The sequence below is a fragment of the Pipra filicauda genome, unplaced genomic scaffold (assembly GCF_003945595.2).
Source record: "Pipra filicauda isolate LSUMZ 115617 unplaced genomic scaffold, ASM394559v2 scaffold6_size6359152_pilon, whole genome shotgun sequence".
NCBI classification, from domain to species: Eukaryota; Metazoa; Chordata; class Aves; order Passeriformes; family Pipridae; genus Pipra; species Pipra filicauda.
This window is the reverse complement of record NW_024104865.1, coordinates 5,404,875-5,424,899: the sequence shown is the minus strand read 5'-3', so window position 1 is coordinate 5,424,899 and position 20,025 is coordinate 5,404,875. Positions and strand designations below refer to the sequence as shown.

At 39.7% G+C, this 20,025-nt stretch overlaps 1 protein-coding gene across 1 annotated transcript; it reads right to left on the bottom strand.

Annotated features, from left to right (window-relative positions):
- Positions 1 to 995: 995 nt before the first annotated feature.
- EXD1 (exonuclease 3'-5' domain containing 1) lies at positions 996 to 19,711 on the bottom strand. The gene is given in 11 exon segments (XM_039388999.1): positions 996 to 1,046; positions 1,049 to 1,180; positions 7,631 to 7,665; positions 7,668 to 7,815; positions 11,335 to 11,490; positions 15,347 to 15,451; positions 16,543 to 16,629; positions 18,091 to 18,150; positions 19,417 to 19,507; positions 19,509 to 19,550; positions 19,656 to 19,711. Coding segments are annotated over 11 exon segments (963 nt in total).
- Between the last annotated feature and the right edge of the window lie 314 nt (positions 19,712 to 20,025).

Below are 20,025 nucleotides of genomic sequence, written 5' to 3'. Positions count from 1 at the left end.
TAATATTGAAAAGAAATGCAGACAGATATCATAAGCACGGTCACACCAATTTACATCCAAAGAAAACCAGCTCAAATGGGTATTGACATGTACTCACATGCAGACATCATGTCCTTTCCAACCTGGCATCATTACTATTCCCACATTTACAGCTTGATGACCAGGTTGTTCTTGGACTGCAGTCTGGTTGGCACAGTGACTTCTTCCATTCTTCTCTATTCCATGTTGTTCACCAGTGTTCACCGATACACCAATCAAAGTGTTCCAAGATTTGGACATGGCCCACATTAATTTTGTCGTGTGGTAAATAGTAGTTTTGCCTTAATACCTTATTTTGCTTGGGAAGGGACTGCTATACACCTTTTAAATCAATTTAGGTGCTTCTGCCCCCCTGTTCATACACCCCTGTCTATGGACACACAGCACGTGTGTGTTACAGTCTTATCTACCTGAGTTGGATGCGGCAGCGCTGACAGACAGTGGTGGTAGTGGGGTGCAACTTCCAGCAGGCCATTCTAATGAGAGTTTTACATAACTGCAACAAGTAACAAAAGAACCAATACTATTTAAGACATTGGTAACAATGCCAGAAAAACAAAAGTCACTGTTTTAAAATCAAAAAGAGCTCTTGGAAAAAATGGATCTCAAAAAAAGACCTAGAGAAGAACAGTCAGAGGCAGCAGGAATTTCCTCTGAAAGACCATTACTATTTCCATTCACCAATGGCTTTACCCCTTATTGTAAAGCAAGGAGCTTTTGTTTGACACCTCTGCACGGGGAATAGCCCGTTTTTTCACTCGGATGTCTCCAAACACCCAGAATAAGCTCATCAAGTCGCCTGTGTCAGAAACTACATTCCGTACAGTCGGCTTGAGGTCAGTTTAAGGTCCTTCCACAGATTTACCACATGACTTTGATTTTCAAGCTCTTCTTTGACAAAATACATCATAATTGTTGAAGAACATGATTTGAGACCCTGCTTTATTTGTGGGAAATCAATTCCAATTATGTCTGTAGTTTCCATCCTTCTGTGGATTTTTTTCTCTCTACTAGATTCCATGGCTGGTCTCACCAAAAGACCATCCTCATTCATCCTGTAGTCTTTTATTGCTTTCTCCCTCTTCAGCTTCTGGATGTCTGCCAGCTGACACAGCTCCTCTGGCAGCTCTGTAAAAGTGGGCTAATAAGGAAAAAGGAAAAGAAACAGAAAAAAACCCGAACTAATACATACTATACTTTTGTTAGAACCAGGGAAGCATTCCCCCTGTAATTAGCCAATGGAACACAACAATCATCTCATTAGATCTGTGGAATTTATCGACTACCTGTTTACACAAACAGGAGACCTTAAGGGAAAAAAAAGTTGCATGTCCCCCACACTTTCTTTGAAAGGCAACCCAAAGGAAAAAACACTAGGCTTCCATTTATTGTTTACTTCTTTATTATGAAGATCTTCAAGATTTTAAGTAATACTTCACATATGGGTTTTTAGATTTCTCCTGAGAAGCATTTTGCACTATGAAGTTGTGAATCCCAAAAGAAGCATAAGCAGTTCATGTTTGCTTGCAGGAACCACTGCAAAGACAGCTGTCCCAGCTTTTTATTTAAAACCATGATATTCTATTCTATTGGTAAAAAAACCCAACACTTATGTGGACAAAAGCCAACATAGTTAACAAATCGATGAAACAGCTTAGGAAGTATGTGAAGAGACATACACTCCTTGATTTGGCCCTGAGCAGTGCACTGTTCAAAATACTAAATCCAAGGAGCTGTTCCTTAACAAGGACTGCCATGTTCATGGTTTGTAGAAACAATAAGAAAATCCACAGTTGTGTTCTGCTGTAGAAAGGGGAATTACATAAATAAGGAAGCTTGATAAAAAGTAGTAAGAGGCAGCCAGGCAAATTCAATCCTAGCAGGTAATATGAGACAACTTCAAGACAACATACAAGCAGCATAGAGTAAACATTACCTAACACAGCAAAAGGGCACAGAAACAGTGAAAGGAAACTGGCAGGACTACAGGTTAGAGGAACAGACTATGAAGTAAGCATCCCATCAGGAAAGCAATGCCACATCCATGTAAAGAAAATAGTAAGGATGAAGTTACAGAAAAAAACAAAGGGCAGGACAGACTATGTTTGATAATATTTTAAAAAATATAACAACTAATAAAAAGATATCTGTAAACATGAGAAGAGCACAAAATGTCAACCAAGTGATGATCAGAATGCAAAAGCAGCACTGTAAAAAACACTTTTTTGTCTTCATTCAGCATGAAAATGGAGATTCCCATTCCAAACTATTCATTATGTACCCAGAATCAGTTTCAGATTGTCCATAAATGTTTAATACCGATACTTGAAAGACAAATGTCATGATGGATTTCACCTAAAATTCCTGAACAGTGGAAGATGAACTAGTAACTATAGTATCTTGCTTAAAACCTGCCTTGATACCCAGGGATGGAGCTTGGTAAATGTTTAAAGGTCTCAAGAAAGATAGAGGAAACAACACACCGGTAAGTCAGATGTCTGTATAAGCACATTGGTAGAAACACTAATAACAGATGAGTGGATATACAGATGTGATGCACTGGAAAAGAATTACCACAGTGTTTGCAAAGGGAAGCCATACCTTACAAACCTGTGTCTAAAAATTTGCACGGATCCAGAGGAAGGATAAATAATTTAGACAGGATTACAGAAAAAAGCAGAGGCAGTACTTACTTGAAAACACCCCACTGTCAGTTCAGTTTAACCAGAATAATGCACATCCATCTTCCTAACTGCTGCTGTACCCTACAGTGTGGGGTAATCCGTGCCCCAAGCCATTTCAAGCCAAGTTGCAGAAAATTCAGGCTGTATGTTCATAAAGATTAATATGCATTATGTGTAGTCCCAACTCACCTGCCAATTAAGAAAACCTCTGGTTCAGGAGCAATTATATTTAAACAACAGAGTTTATGCATGTCACATGTGATGATTGTGTTATCTTGTATAATCTACTGCACTGCATTTTGTCTACTGCAGCTTTACTGTAAGTGCATTGGTGAAATCAACTCTGCAGGGGTGTGCTCTGTGGTACTAGAGCCCTGAGCGTGAACTATCACCACTTAAACAAGATGGCTCTGCACTTCTAGAACATTTGCTTCTTTACACTGATGGGTTTGGTTCTTTAAGTCCTAAACATGAGAACATGCCTGCATTTCCAAGTACTTAACAACACAATATGAATCTACAAGGAGAGTTAGAACTGTAGCACATGTAGCTCCTTTACTAGCTCTTTTCTAGTGACAGAGTTGCAGAGGCACAGACACCCATTTTACTGGGTGTCTGCATCCACAAGAACTACTGCTGGCAGACGTTATGCCAAAAATGCAGGAAACTGCATGGACATTCAGGGTGAGAAGTTTGTGTTGGGTTCCTCCCCTCAGCAGCAAGGAGGATTATCAGTTTCTGAAAGACCCTGAAGAGGGAAGCTGAGGGTTTTGATAACAAAGTGCTGATGATCAGAGGTTACTGCTTTGCATCTGGTTTGTGGGTAAAACGTCAGTTGCTTATGAGGGTGTGTCCACTATGCAGAAGACCCAACTACCACTTGCAGGTGATGACACAAGAAACCACAGAAAGTGTCAACATACATTTCCAAAATTATCATGATGAATGAGATGCCTTTCTTTTTATTTCCTTGTTATTTTGTTTTCTCTATTTTCTTCTTCATTCTCTCCTACATCAAAAAGAGTGTTGCATTATTATTTGTGGCTGCTGTGGACCACTGGCAGTACTTTACCATTGTTAATAAATTAGACACATGCAATTATGCATAAGTCTGAAATCAAGCACTCCTGAATATGTTGAAGGCCACAAGGATGATCTGGCCCTAGTAGGAGCTGTGCATTTAGCCAGAAGGTGATTCTGGTATTTTGCCACTAATGGGGGCCTGTTAGAGGATACACAAACTTATCAGGGAGGAACAAGATATGCACGTGGAAAACTGACTACAGCAACTGGGCATACAGAGCCCAAGAAAGGGTGGTGACAATTACATTCATCAGCCTTATTCACATTTGTCTTTCTCCAGCTCTCAGTGGATGCAGTGATCCATAAGGGCAAGTGAACAGGATTGGCTTTTACTCCATGATTATGCATATTCACTTTTGCTTGCTGCTGTTTCCAAGAGGAGAAAAAAGAGAGTCTGGTCCTGATCTGCTTCCAGAGGTTGAATACCCTGATTAGACAAGAGAATGAGAGAGTAGGTAACTGCCCCAGTAGTCATTATTCAACATTATTGGTTGTTACTCAGCATTATTCGATTCACAGGCACCTCAGACTGGAAAGCTAAAGCATCTTTTTCTTCAAGTATATCCTGATACTGTTATTACACACAAAATCTGTTGGCATTATGAACTGGATATGGCAGTGAGCTGGGAAAGATAAGGTGGATGTTTCCATGCTAGTCAAAGCTGAAGTTCAGTGTTGTAAACCCTGATCCAGGAGCTGAGATTCAACATGTGACAGCTAGAGATAGGAAGAAGTGTGGCTCTGTAATCCATCCAGCTTCAGTATTTGATTTTTAATGAAGTCTCATGATTGAAACTGTATGTGTACTTGTTTTGTAAGTATAGTTTACATGAGAGTGTCATAAGTTTGGAGGAATGGGAGAAGTAAAATAAAAAAAGCATTCTTCTGTGTGACATGATGTCACTCAGTAAGACCAGAGGAAACAAGAGCAAGCCAGGGAAGCACAGCTCTGTTCATTGCTCCAGTCAGGTAGGACATACTCAAACATCTCTGTAGCCCAGAGGCACAACAGAAGACATATCTGCATAACTAACTTTACCTTTTTCAAAAGGCTGAAGACCTGGTGATTCTGCTCAGATAGCACAGTCCAGAAACTAGAAAAGAACAGAGAAGGGCCCAGGAGAGGCTTCCTTACCTGGAGTAGTGGAAGTTATTTTCCTGATCTGGTCATCTTCTCCAAGTGCCTATAAATCAAAGAAGCCATGGTAACTTGGAGACTCTCTTGCCTAGTGACTTTCGCTCCCACAACTTTCAAATAAGGGCTTGATGTATCACAGATGGTTCCTTTTCACTCAAGAGTGATGTCCCCCTTCTAATTTAGCAGCTGAAGTAGTGCAAGGTACCTTTATGGCCCTGGAGCATTTATTGTCTTCGGCTTTGCTGCAGTACTGCTTCAGCAACAGACGTCTCTCTTCCAGTTCTCCAGCATGGAGAGAGCATAGTAGATAACATACTTCAGGTTTCCAAGATTTTTCCCTGGCAGAGGTATCAGAATCCAAGGAGATCCATTATTTCTGCTGCAGTAGCATTGGAACTGCAACAGATCCCGTCTGGAGAACACAGTCATCAAGCACAGGGAGTCCAGTGTTGCTGTTGTTTGACACTGGCTCCAAGGTGAAGTCAAGCTCATTGCACCAGACTGCTGTTCACCAAGGGTCCAAGGTGGAGCACAAGTGTAAATTGTAACTGGTCATTGTAAAAAGTAAAATAGCCCACTGAAAGCATTTTCCAGGTAACTTTCAACTGTTGCTCCACAAAGTGTACAGAAGGCATAACATAGATTTTAGTCGTGCATAAACTTCTAAACAACCATGAAAAAGCACTACAATAAATGGGGGAGGGGTAAGTATTGTGACTATTACTTCATTCTGAAATCAGATCTGGATAAAGGCTTTTTGATTTAAGGAAGTAATACAGACTTCGCTGGAAAACCTAGAAGTTGCAGAAACTACAGGTTTGTGGTTTTTTCTTTCTTGCCTTAAAATGGATTTAGCTGAACTCATCAACTTGCAAAGGATTCCCTTAACTTTTTTACTTACTGAGTGAAGAAACAGAAGTAATAGACAAGATTTAACTATACCACACTCCATATTTTGCATTTAAATATGTATTGCAAGCAGATTTAAATAAAGCAGAAGAAACTTTTATTTGTGTGATCTTCTCACAAGATATAGAAACAACAGAAAATTATTAACAGTGAAATGATGATGAAAATTGCTACTTTTACTCCCTATACTAGAATTCTAAAGCAGTTGCTTCAGAAGGCAACAGCTTTAAAATGCATTAAGAAAGTATGATTACCGGATGTTATAATAAATAGATTTTCAAAATGGCATTTGAAATACTCAGGATCAAATTAATTCCTTGGCTAATCTTATGGAATAAATGGATTTACAAAGGTATTGTCTTCAACAACCTGAATACCACTTTAAAAATTCTGAAAACAAATAGCCCAATGCAAAACAGAATGTGTACTTTTCACTTTAATAGACTTTTCTTTTCCCTTGTGTCATGCCTACTTTTGCATGCATTGCACATTGGAAATTCACATGTCCAGCTCATTTTTTTTTCATGAACTATGAACAACCTTCTTTTTTTGGCAGCTTTCCTCTAAAAAGAAAAGGTTTTCAGATATGACCTCTTCGCTTATATCTGTGAAGCAACTATGATCTCTTGTGTTATCTAATCTCTAAATCCTCATTAATGGGATTTACTGCTCTGAGCTCTTAAGTAATTCCCAAAGGATCCAAGTCTGTGCTTCAGTGCTTTGTTAAACCAGGGGGGGAAAAACCCTGTTTCTTTCATGAAGATAGAACTTCATTCTCTTTCCCTAATAAATATTTCAAGACATTTACAACTGTAAGAATGAGGCACTAAGAGGATTTAATCATGTTAGTTCAGTCTCTGGGGTGAATGAGGATGTTTGACCATGCACTTTGCACCCAAATCTAATACCAACAATGTCTTACATAGCTACTGCAAGCCCTCATAAGATTATTTCATTGAGAAGACAGAGAAAGGCCACATCAATACCACTGCTTGTTTGCTTTGCATGGACCTGTTCTTTCCAATAGTGCAAGAAGCCAAGCTCCTTCACCAAAAATCTCATTTCCTGCACTTTCCACGTTGAAAATTAATAAATTTCAAAATTACAGAAGTGTCCACCATCCAGCTCCTCCAGGGTATCTGGGCATGCACTACTAATGGTTCTGTGTAACGAAAGATGAAAAATGCTACTTTTAAATAATACATGTGAAAATAAATTAGGAAGACCAAATAACTCAGTGATGCTTTTACAGAAATAAAAATCTTTGGTTCACAAATGTTACTCAGAAACACCCAGTGTGTGCAAAACAGCTCAGCAGTAAAGATGACAGATTAGGAGAAAAATAGAACAAGATGTGAGGACTAAACATTTTTTACCAAAACAAAGCAACCCCGTCAGCTCCAGGTACCAACACATCACATTTGCTCGTTACTCTTCATTTCCTCACGTGTACGTTGCCCCTATTGAGCCCAGCTGTTCTCAGGCTGTGAGGAGAGTGAACAGAAGGGGCAGGTGACCGTGCCCATGCTTTAACAGCTGCAACTCACCATCCACTAGGCTAACTAGAGGTGGATTCTGCTAATGAACTAATATGAAAGGGAGCTAGGTAGATACAGACACCATCACTTTTGCTGCTGCACACAGGAAACAAGGTATGTAGCACACAGGAGGGTGTACCACTGTGAAAAGGAAGCTGCTGTAGCTCGGTCCTCCAGCATTTATCCATTAGAGCCTTAGATCAAATCACTACCAGAGAAACAAGCAGAGACATACCTACATTTGTGCTCACAAGGTGATCTCCAGGACAGTCCAATAAGCATTAAAATAACCTACAGCTGATAGGTCAGACATCAAGTTATCCATTAGAGATGAGTGGACCAGCAGGAGGTACATAGCGTTCAGAACAAGTGCATTAAGCAGAGAAGCTGGGAAGAGTCTCAAGAACCATATGTCAGGATTCTCCTGTATATCACAATGCAAATGAAAACAGTTATTGTTATGGTTTAATTCCAGCCACCAGTAATATACCATGCAGCCACGTGCTCACTCCTCTCAACCCCCCTCACAGCAGGGAGGAGGATTGGAAAGAAAAGGTAAACCTTTTAAGTTGAGATAAAAATAGTTTAATAATTGAAACGAAATATAATAATAATGATGATAATAACAACAACAATAATAATATATGATAATGATAATAGTAATAGTAAGGAGAGGCTAAGAGAGGAATAAAACCCAAAAGAAACAAGTGATGCACAGTATCCCATCCCCAAGAAGCGATCGGCCCCCTTCCAGGTAACTCCTCCAGTTTAAATTCTGGGCATGACATTCTATGGTATGGAATATTGATTTGGCCAGTTTGGATCACCTGTCCTGGCCATGCTCCCTCACAGCTTTTTGTGCACCTCCTCACTGGCAGAGCACGGAAAACAGAAAAGTCCTTGGCTTAGGATAAGCACTACTCAGCAACTGCCAAAACATCGGTGTGTTCTCATACCAAATCCAAAAACCACAGCACTGTACCAGTTCCTAAGAAGAAAATGTACTCTCTCCCAGCCAAAACCAGGACAGTTATTAAAGTAGAAAAAATTTTAACAAAGCTTATCATCACATTCTTCTGCAGTTTACAACATACTTCCTGATGCTGATCTTTACTTTCAGTGCTACTGTATGCTTTCAGCTTCTGGGGCCATCTGTGTACAAACCTGTAGTGGTTAGAGAAGCAGAAGTTTGGAAGGAGAGCTTGCTTCCTTAAAAAAAAACAACCAACCAACCAACCAAAACACAAACCAAAAACCAACATACACCTATTCCAGCATTTAATGCTAGTTCTCTCCCATCTGTCTCTGAAACCAGGTTGGATTCCTAAGAACTGAGCTAAAAGACCTAAAGGGAAAAAAAAACCTCTTATGATCTTCAGCAATCACAACTGAAACTAGAAGAACAGTTAAACACCATGACTGTGGTACCCTGAGCAAAACTGTCAGTACAGAATGGTTTACACTGGTATACTTATTACATGAATATTACACAGTCATTTTCCACTTTTAGTCTTCAGAGCAATAGGATAATAAACTAAGGAAGACATGTCATTTGGCTTAGATTTGCCATACAGAATTCTCAAAATAGAAATTTTGAGAGACAATATTGAATTCTAAAACTTACATAAAGATAATGCTGTGTTCAAATTACAGGTTTCACTGAGTAGCTTTTATAGCAATATTAAATAGCATTTAATCCAGGCTTTTGAGAAAGATTTTAAGTCCATGAACAGGCAGTGCAAAACCACTCCTATTTACTGTGGAAGTTACAAGACTAGTATGAAGGGAGAAAAAGTACTCTTGTAGGAAAGAGATTGTTCCTCTTCAGTAAATAAATTCTGCCTCTCTACTGAGGTCTCCTTAAGCATCTAGTTCCCTTATTTAATAGCTTCTTTGGAAGTCTTCTGACCCCACCCCCACCCCAACCACTCTGGCCCCAAAAAAATTAAGGTCATGCAATTAAAAATCCCAGCAAAAGGACAGAAACAGAGAATCACTTCAGTTAGAAAAAACCTCAAAGATCATTGAGTCCAACTGTTAACCCAGCACTGCCTAGTCCACCACTAAACTGTGTCCTTAAGTGCCACATCCACACATCTTTTAAATACTTTTAGGGGTAGTGACACCACCACTTCCCTGGGCAGCTTATTCTAATGCCTGACCACCCTTTCAGTGATGAAACTTTTATAATATCCAATCTAAAACTCCCGTGGTACAACTAGAGGTTATTTCCTCTTGTCCTGTTGCTTGTTACTAGAGAAAAGAAGCTGACCCCCACCTGGTTACAATCTCCTTTCAGGTAGTTGTAGGGAATGTGCCTCCTTTTCTCCGGGCTAAACAACTCCAGCTTCCTCAGCCACTCCTCATGAGACTTTTTCTCCAGTCCCTTCACCAGCTTTGTTGCCCTTCTCTAGACACGCTCCAGCACCTCAATGTCCTTCTTGTGGGGGGCCCAAAACTGGACACAGTACTGGAGATGCAGCCTCACCAGTACGAGTACAGGGGGACAATCGCTGCCCTGGTCTTGCTGGTCACACTGGTTCTGGATTTTAGTAAGACTTTTGATACTGTCCCTCTGAGCATACTTCTGGATGAGTTGCCCAACTGTGGGATAAGCAGATTCACGGTGCTCTGGGTGAAGAACTGGCTGACAGACAGAGCTCAAAGGGTTCTAATGAATAGAGGATCCATCTGGCTGTCAACATGCACCAGTTGAGGAATACCAGTGGTATTCCTCACGATTCAATTTCAGAGCCAGTTCTGTTCAGTATATTTATCGCCAATCTAGATACAGGAGTTAAATGCACCATTAGCAAGTTTGCTGACAGTACCAAACTGCGAGGTGCTGTTGACTCTTGAGGGACAAGAGGCCTTGCAGAGGAATCTACACAGATTGGAGCATTGGACTACAATTAATGGGATGAAATTTTACAAGTTGAAATGCCAGATTATGTATCTAGGATGGCATAACATTGGACACAAGTATAAATTGGGAGAGTGGCTGGAGAGCAGCTCTGCGAATAGGGACCTGGTTGGCAGCAGGCTCAGTGTGAGTTGGCAGTGTGCCCTGGCACCTTGGGATGCATCAAACACGGCATCACCAGCCAGTCGGGGAGAGGGAGGTACTGAGCTCTTCTCCCTGCTATCCAGTGTCAGGATACATGGATATGGTTCAAAGCTGTACCAGGGGAGGTTTAGCCTGGACATTAGGAAGCATTTCTTTACTGAGAGGGTGGTCAAACATTGGAACAGGCTTCCTAAAGAGGCAGTCAATGCCCTAAGCTGCCAGTGCTTTAGAGGCATTTGGGCAATGACCTTAATACCAGGCTTTAACTTGTCAGCCCTGAACTGGTCAGGCAGTTGGACTAGATGCTCAGTGTAGGTCCCTTTCATATGAAATAGTCTATTTATCAGGATTATGTTCCCCAAATCTTAGGAGCTCTTGACCCATCAAGTTTTCCCTTGCTTGTCCCCATCTGAAAGATTAACAAAAATAAGGACAATAGAGAATAATGATTTGGCAAATGCTGCTGAACTACACTAGTATTTTTTCATTCTAATAGTGCTGGCAATAAAAGTTCTCTTTTTCCCTGCTTGACTCAGGATTCATTGTAACCAACTTGCTCTGTTGAAACTAGGTTTCAGAATTAGTCAAATATTCTATGATATCCAGAACATTTTTTTTACCCAAGTTGTATATATTCTCTATTGTACAAGCTTTGTGGTTCTTCAAAATCTCAATTTCAAATGAGCTATTAGGAAATACCAGCCCTGATGCCAACTAAGGCTTACACCTGTCTCACAAGTCATTGTTACAAAATGTCCTTATCTGCAGCAATTCAACCACTTTTTAGTGCCATGCTCTTAAAAAAAGCAAATTACCAGAAGCATCTCAAAATGGGCAAAGCACAGCTCACAACTGAGTCTTCAGAAGGTGCTTTACTGAATCACTCATTGAAGTCAACTGCTGCCTGCACTTCAGGATGGCATTCCATTTGGAAGGTATCTTCAAGGGCTGCATCAAACACTCCCGTAATGTGCAGACACGGTGTGGAGGAAAAGCACCTGTAGTCATTGAAAACTGCAGAGCATCAGCAGCCTGTGATGGAAAGGATCAATATGCCATGACCAACGACCATTAATCCAAGGCAAAGAATGTGGAGGTTCGACAGTGGAGATGCATATTAGAAGTATGCTACAAACCAAACAATTCAACATTTTGATTGCATACAGTTGCAGAGATAGTAATCTGACTCCTTAAAGCTGTTAAGTTACATAAAAGGGTCTACAGTTCCTTCTAGCTCAGCACTCTCAGTAACAGGAGAGAGTAAACATACACTGATGCTTTCCCAGGATACTTATGGTTTTGCCTTTTATCCAAACCCTAAAATAGTTATGCAACATAAAGAAAACATGATGAAAGAATATGTAAGTTGTCATAAACCTTTTGCCTAAAACCTGATTTTGCCAGTAAGACTCGTATTTGACAGCACATAGAGCAAGAAAGAGAGCAGGCAACAGCTTCCAGCAGCAACTGCATGTCATGGTGTTTGCTTGTTTCTAATCCTGGTTTCATCCTTTTTACCTGTTTGCAGTAAAAGTAGGAACAGCCCTGACAGCCCAATGGAAAAGGAATGCTTGGAAGAGAATCCACTCACCAGGGGAATGGAGAGGAAAAAATAAAAAACCTGCATCCACAGTCAAAACCTGAGACTGAGCTATCTGTCATTAGAACAACCTACCCTTCTGACTTCCTCCACTACTCAAAAGCCCAGATTCCCATTCAGATCCCCTGAAATCCTCACTGACTTCTCCCTTTTCTCCTTACTATCTCCTGAGGAACCTTAAGCCAACATTCTGTGCAGACATCTACAATCCCACTAACACCACCATGAGTTTACAGGTCAACCTGGTTTTACTGCAAGAGCCACTGTTTGAGCTTTCTGGCACATGCTGCCCATGTGCTACCTAGACCTGTCCACACAGTGCTTGGCAGCACCAGCTCAGCCCCTGCAGTAGCAAGCACAGAATTGTAATTGGCCTCTACTGGCCTCTTATAGGGAGGGTAAATTCCAAGATTAACCTCCCTCCCCCTCCATTCCTAACTTATCTGTAACCTCTTTGGTGGAAAAAAAAATCTATTCCTGTCCAATAGCAAAGAACCTGATATGACTTAATAATGCTAAAGCTGCCCCTGAGGCACCAGTCAAATAGATAACTGCTGCCTTCTTTAGGAGAAAAGCCATGTGTTTGCTAAGCCTACTAGAAGAAAGTGCTAAGCCAGTCCATTTACCGATTTTCTAAGGAAGAAGACTACAACCACCAGCTGAAAAATGGCAGGAAACATATGTGGAGAAAGGAACTGCAACAATTCAAAACAATAAGTTCATTGAAAAGAAAAAAAAAATTTGAGAAGATCCAGGTAGAGCTGACCTTCACTAGATTATAAGCATAAATCACTAGGTAGAGTGGAAGTTTCCACCACTTGTTACTGAACTGTCCTTTGTATTCTACTTCTGACCACTAAAACCTTCTCTAGCTTTTCATTCTCAGTGGCCAAATGCAGATGAAGAGGAACCTCAGCATAGACCTTCTCAAGCAGTCAGTTACTTTTACTCAGAATCACAACAAAGATGATGTTCAAATCTGTAGAAATACATTCTAGATAGAGAGTTTCTAGTAAAAAAAAAAATCTATGCTTTCCAAATAAGAAGAGAAAATACTTAAATATTTAAACAGAAATGAAAGCATCTTTGTGATCAGTATTAATAAAAACTTTAACCTGAATGAACAAGGTTATAGAATAAACTTTCCCTCAACGAAAGCAATGTTTTAGCTTTCACTGTGAAATCCTTTGTCCAAAGTCCAATGCATGCTAACGGATTTAAGGGCAGAAAACCCACAGCATGCTAAAAAGTAGTGCATATTCATCAGTCTGTGGAATCAGATAGCAACAGTGACTTCTTCACTTGTACATTTTATGGTTAAACCTTGCATGGACTTCTATCTTATGGAAAGTCTCAAGCTGTCAAATTTTCTTTATTTTTTTCAGCACAAACCTCTAGAAAAAACTGTGGTATTTCTTTTGGTAGCAAACAGATATGCAACCAATAACATTTTACACAACAGGCAAGGATTTCAGAGCGTGAGGATGCTCCAGCCTCCTGATGCAGCATAGAAGTGCCACAGAAGGCAATATTAGGTCTATAAGCACTGACAGCAGCCAGTTGCCTGCTCACTATGCAGCTTTTTAGGCTGCTATAGCCCAACAGGGACACATCCCCTGCCCCCAAGGAAGTCAAATGTGAAATAGTATCAAACTTCCACAAACTTTATCATTAAAAGTTACTTCAACAGGTGATGTTTAAGTACTATAAGAACATCAATGGGAAAGACAGTAAACCTCAGAATACTGCCATTCTCTATATTGGGTGTTAATTACATTAGTTTACTTATGGTAAGGAATAAACAACTGGCCAAACCCAGGGATAACATTTTTCAAATTATATAGGCAGGATCCCATGTAAACCAGAGTTCTAAACTCCATTGCTACCTTTTTTAAGCAGAATCTCACTTGTGCACACAGCCTGTTCCCATTTTAACAATACTGGGAAGCTGTCTCTAAGAAGTGCTTCAAAAAAGCGTCTGTGAGAATTTGCTCAGAAGTATCTCCCAGCTATTTGTTCCAGAAGTACAGAGTAGAAGATGAGATAATTCCACAATATCATGTACACTACAGGGTGGCCAAAATCAGACCACATCAGTAGCGTACCTACATTAGAAGAAGGATTCAGGCCAACAAATCAGAGTAATTGCACCTCTAAGCCTAGAGATCTATCAGTGCAAGGAAAGCATGTGTGTCAGCTCATACCAAGACAACAAAACAATGAGTGCAATTCTGTGTACCTTGGACCCTAGGGTGCATAGTTCTGGTTAATTATTTCCACTGTATCAGTCACATGTTCTAGACAGTATAGTTGGGAGCACTGGTGGGAATTTTCAGTCCTACCTTTTTCATACAGTCAAGACTTTACATGGGCTGATATTTAATCAGCCTTATAAAGCTTACTAAATAGGCCAGATTAGAGCTTTGAGGAGTTACTATAGGCAGTCATATCTATGAAATGAAAAGTCAGTATACATGCAAGGATGAGTCATACATAACCATGTAAAAAATATCCGTGCCCATTATGAAGGATCATAGCCATTATGTTACTTTATTCTCTCTCAGAAGGATCTGATTCTCCCATTAGTCACATATTAATTACCACAACTACTAGGGCCAGCACCAGCAGAAAGAGATTTTTGTGATAACCTGTCCTGTTCTCTCACTTTCACCACTGCTTTTACCTGCAGATGATTCCCAGCGCTGGATACCTGTAGTCTGAATCTGTTTCTACACTTGTGAAAGGCGCAGAAAGAATAAGAAAGAATATAAAGCCCAATCTGACCTGGCCCCTGTGAAGTCACTGTAGCCTCAGGTTGGTCCAAGTTTGAACAAGACCAGCTAAAACATCTTACCATATTAAACTTGCTGCTAGTATTAGATCTTACCTACCTTTTAAAGTGGGTCTCCACAAGGTTCTAAATAACGCTATCAGCCTTGCCTGCTGTTTCTTTTCAGCTAGAACAAAACCAAACATTTACATGGTTCAACAACTGTCACATTGTAGTAATGTTAAACCTTCTTTGAGAAAATGCCCTGAAGTTTCTCTTGTTGAAGCTTTTGTTCCAAACCAGAATATTTGAAGGGTACTTGTGTATCCAAGACACTGAAGGACACTGTACTGCTGAAAGAGACAGTCTGAGACACACCAGCAGTCATATATGATCTGAAGCAATAGAGCTATCAAGGAAACCTGTATCCAACTGCAACTTTTTTGGTGCAGCTAGATTATTACATATGTATATGACCTCTGCCACTACAAATGTCCTTACACACCATGTACCCTTACCTTCAAGATGTTTTTATCTTCAAGCACCATTTTTAATCCATTTTCAAAAGCCTGGGGTCCCAGAAGAAAGGTATCAAATAGAAAAACACTCCTCTTTGTTACTGTCTAGAACAAATTCAGTAGCAGAGAAAATGAGTGAGGGACCGAAGAACAGAGGATTTGCAAGTAGGAGAAACTGCACTGTTGCCTATAAGCCATAAACTCCTGTGTACTGGCTTATGTGGGGAAGAGTGGGTTTAGTTTATTTAGTGGTAATTCATAAACAAGTCTTGTTTTTTCCAGAGGTGCTCAGAGATTTCCCCAATAATTGAAAAGAACAACACAGTTGTCTACTGTACATGGTTAAATAATGCATTTTGAGACATAACAAGACCACACTACTTAAAACAAATTCCTACACCTATTATGGTGACATTTTTACAGAATTACTTCCAACAAAATTCTTGTGCCCATGACATTTGTTTCATTGTCAAAGACCACTACCAAAGAAATAGAGGACATCATCTTCCACCCTAGCCTTTCAAATGGATTATAAAATTTAAGTTTTGCATATGTTCAAATTCATAATGGTTTAACAGAATCATAAAGCTTTTTAACAAAAGCTGAAAGCAATTTAGCCATACCAAAGCAAACATTTTGTGGACACTTACTTCTGCATAAAAGGGTTAAATCTGAAGTATGAACTCCCACACAATTTTTCACTTTGGATAAACACACTCACTTTTAAATCTATTTAAAAATAAGCTAAGATGATTTTGAGCTATCACATAAAGCTCTTCTCCTTTCTGGCTCTTCCTCTTCAGACAGTTATAACATCACAGATAACTAAGACACAGTATCATCTTTAGATGGATTTTACACCTTCAAGTATATTGGCATTGTGATTAGGTCTTGCAGTTTTTTAATAGGCAACAGCTGTACTACTGCAATAGCTCTACCTGTATACAAGAATGCAAACCAAATTTGTTGCATTGCTATAAACAAATGTATATATTACACACAAGTTTACTCATTATTCTATTACCTTATATAATTCTTTCCGTAACAGGTCTTTTATGAAATACTTAATCTCTCCTAAAGGATATCATATCCATTACCAGAACAGTTATGTAAGTCTTAAACACAGGGCAATCCTCAAATGTTTCTCAATTATGCCCCTGTTTAGTAACGCATTTTGGCAAGTATCTGTCTCTTACTTCAGGCCATGAGAGTTTTCCATGATGACACAAATTAACACCTTCTTCTGCTATTCTGACAACACATTGCTGTTTTAGGGGCAGCACCTAATGAAGAAAACAGGGATAAAATAAATACCACCAGAGAATGATAGGCAGAGGGACAAATAGTGAACTGTGATTTTTCTGGTCATTTTCCATATTTGAAAAGATCAAAACCACAATGAATCTCACATGGATAGTAATCCACGAGAAAAAGACACAGCATCGTTTCAGTTACAGACAGACAGCTGGAAATTCCACAACTAGAAGCATCAGTGATAGGTCTAGGAGGGATATAGATAACTAAAGAACACAGACTCCCCTGAACTCCTCCCAAGAAATTCTCCTAAGTAGAGAGAATTTCCTTAGGATACATTCATATCACATAAAGCAGGTGTTCCTCTTAGAAAAAAAGGAAAACACATTTTCCAAAGTATAAAAGAAAAAAACTGTTACTCTCACAGACACAAAAAAATTTCAGACAATTAAGAAAAGCAACCTGTAGTGCATGTAACATGAGTAGAAGGCATAAATGGAAATAAAAAAACAGCTTCTTTTTCAAGCAACAGTTAGATTCCTCTGTAAGCGGGGACATCTCTTCCTGGGGGAAAGAGCTTCCTCTGTAGTTACAATAGGTTCACCAAAATAAGAGCCCAAATCCCAACCAATGTTACTGCAAGACAAAATGGTATAGAGGACCCTAGAGTATTGCTGGTCTAATTTAGGATCTAAAAAATACTATTAAATTTAATAATAAATCTATCATTGATTCCAAGTTCTTAAACAAAGCCTTTCTGATCTCTTGTTTCTGGGGATAAGTGATAGGATCTGAGGGAATGTCATGAATCTGTGTAAGGGGAGGTTTAGGTGGGATATTAGGAAAAGGTTCTTCACCCAGAGGGTAGTTGTGCATTGGAGCAGGCTTTCCAGGGAACTGGTCACAGCACCAACCTTGACAGAGTTCAAGAAGCATTTGGACACATGATGTGATTCTCAGGGTTGTCCCGTGCTGGGCCAGGAGCCGGATTCAATGCTTCTTGTGGGTCCCTTTCAATTCAGGGTATACTATGATTCTACCAAGTCTGCTTTTTTATTGTACATGATTTAAGAGAAAAAGATCCAGTCATCTCCAGTCATCTCTGGAGTTCCAAACACCTGCAAAACCAACACAATTTCCTCTCCAAATAAGTTCTCATGTTGTTCCCTTCCTAAACAAAATAAGTGTTCACTAAATAGTAATACTGACTCTTCACCTCAGTTACTGGTGATACAGGGTCTGAAACCAGCAGCCAACACACACCGATGCAGATTTGTACACATCCACTGCAATGTCGCATGCAGTGCACTGTTGTGCACACTTTAATTATTCTTTGATGCCACCAGAGATAGCATTTCTACATGACTTAAAGAAGCCATTTACTACCTATTACTCAAATCTCACCACAGTCTGACAAAGGGTACTGACAATTAGAACAGAACTGGCCTAGAAGTCATATACATGGCATAAGAGCTTTCACTAGTACTTACTGCAGGGCCAAATTTCTGCTGGAAACAATCAACAGCTGTGAACTCCGCATTCTTTTCTTCCTTCTTCTAAAATGAAGGGAAGAAAATCATTAGGCACTTCCTCTAACTTGAATGCACTTTGCACCAGGTATGTATTTTAGATGTAGAATCACTCCACTTCTCTGGTTGGGCTAGTCATTCTTCCCTCTTTTCTTCCTAAACACACCCAGATTCCTGAACTGTTTGATTCAAATGCATACAGTCTAGAGCATGACCCCAATTCTGTTTTTTAACAAAAAATTGGCTGTTAAAAAGTGAGTTGCAGCATTACCTTTTGTCATTATGATACCCAAATGAAAAAAAATGTGTCAGTTAAAAAAATTACATCCATTTAAAAAAAAAAGCACCCTAATTTCCAGCCTTGTCTAGGGAACGAGAAAGACTGTTGCAAAGACAAAACTAACAGACAGATCACATCAACCCTTGCTCATTTTTTGTTACTTCTGTAATTTTGGTATTTGAATTGTTAAATATAAAAGTGAATGGACAGTGAAATAGCTGAGTAACTTAGCATCTCAGTTGTGGAGAATGTACAAACAGCAGATTATTGTAAAATTACAAAAGTGCTGTATGTATTTTATATAAAGTACTTGCAGATGCCCTATCCCTGGAAGTGTTCAAAATCAGGCTGGATAGGGCTCTGAGCAACATGGTCTAGTGGAAGGTGTCCCTGGAACTAGATGACCTTTGAGGTCCCTTCCAACCCAAAACATTCTATGATTCTATTTTCTCCCCCTCTACCCAGTTAAATGCAACTAACCTTTCTTTAGCCTATACAGATCTTGTACTCTTGTCACAGCTCTATGAGAACAAAACAAGCTGATTTTGGATCTGCACCTGTATATGTACACACCTGTATATGTTACAGCAGGAACCACATGTCCAAATCAATGCAAGCACCTGACAGCCAGCACAGATCCAAAGAGCAATAGTCTTACTGAGCTTTGTGTTATCTGCCATGCCACATACATTTCAGGAACAAGTATAAGATTAAAAGAGTCACCAGAGAGAAATTCTCACTGGCTGAAGCACTTTGATTTCTCCAGAAGATAAGTGGCTGTGCTGCTCAGCCACTTTTACAGTGGACAAGAGCTACAAGATAAACCTTCTGGTAAGCAGGTGAGTTTCCTTCTGATGTCTGCAGATAAGGAGCTCTGTACCTACCTTTCTGTGACCATTGTTTTTTCAGTATACATCTTGTTCTGATATGGGTAAACCAAGAGATAACAGCGTCTGGGAAAGACATTATCTGACAAAGACTAACTACATTGCTTGAGTAATATCCACATTACCTGAGAGGCAGTATTTTGAGCTGTCTGAGGCTCTGAGCTGGCTCTCCAAGGAGACGCAAGGAGAACTCCATGGGCCACAATCTGCTGCCTGTGTCTGCTTGTTTGTTCCCTTCAACAGCTGAAGTGCACCTGAACGAGCAAGGCAACCATACATAACACAGACGTCATAACATTATTAAGACTTCCATGCTGATAAAATGTGCAAAGGAAAATACTTCATCCAATACCCCCTACCTGTGTTCAGAAAATGAACTGCTGCATATAAAGCAACCTCTCAGTGCTATGTGCATGGCTCTTAAAGAAGATCCTGAAGCTGCACCAAAAAAAGCTTATTTTGCACAAAAGTGCCTTTATTTCAGATAAAATTTCACATTTATTCTGAAAATAAAGGGTGAAAGCAGAACCTGAAGTGGTGTTCACTGCAAAGGTCAGCAACAATCTTAAGGTAAGCTAGAGTTTAAAGTACAAAGAATGAAGTACCTGACCTGAGCCCAAGAACAACACAGTTTAAATATCTGTAAGTATTTATATTGATTCAATCGTATTTGATCCATTACTGTAATTATTAATTAAGTTACTGTAATTGGGGGGCAATTATACAAGT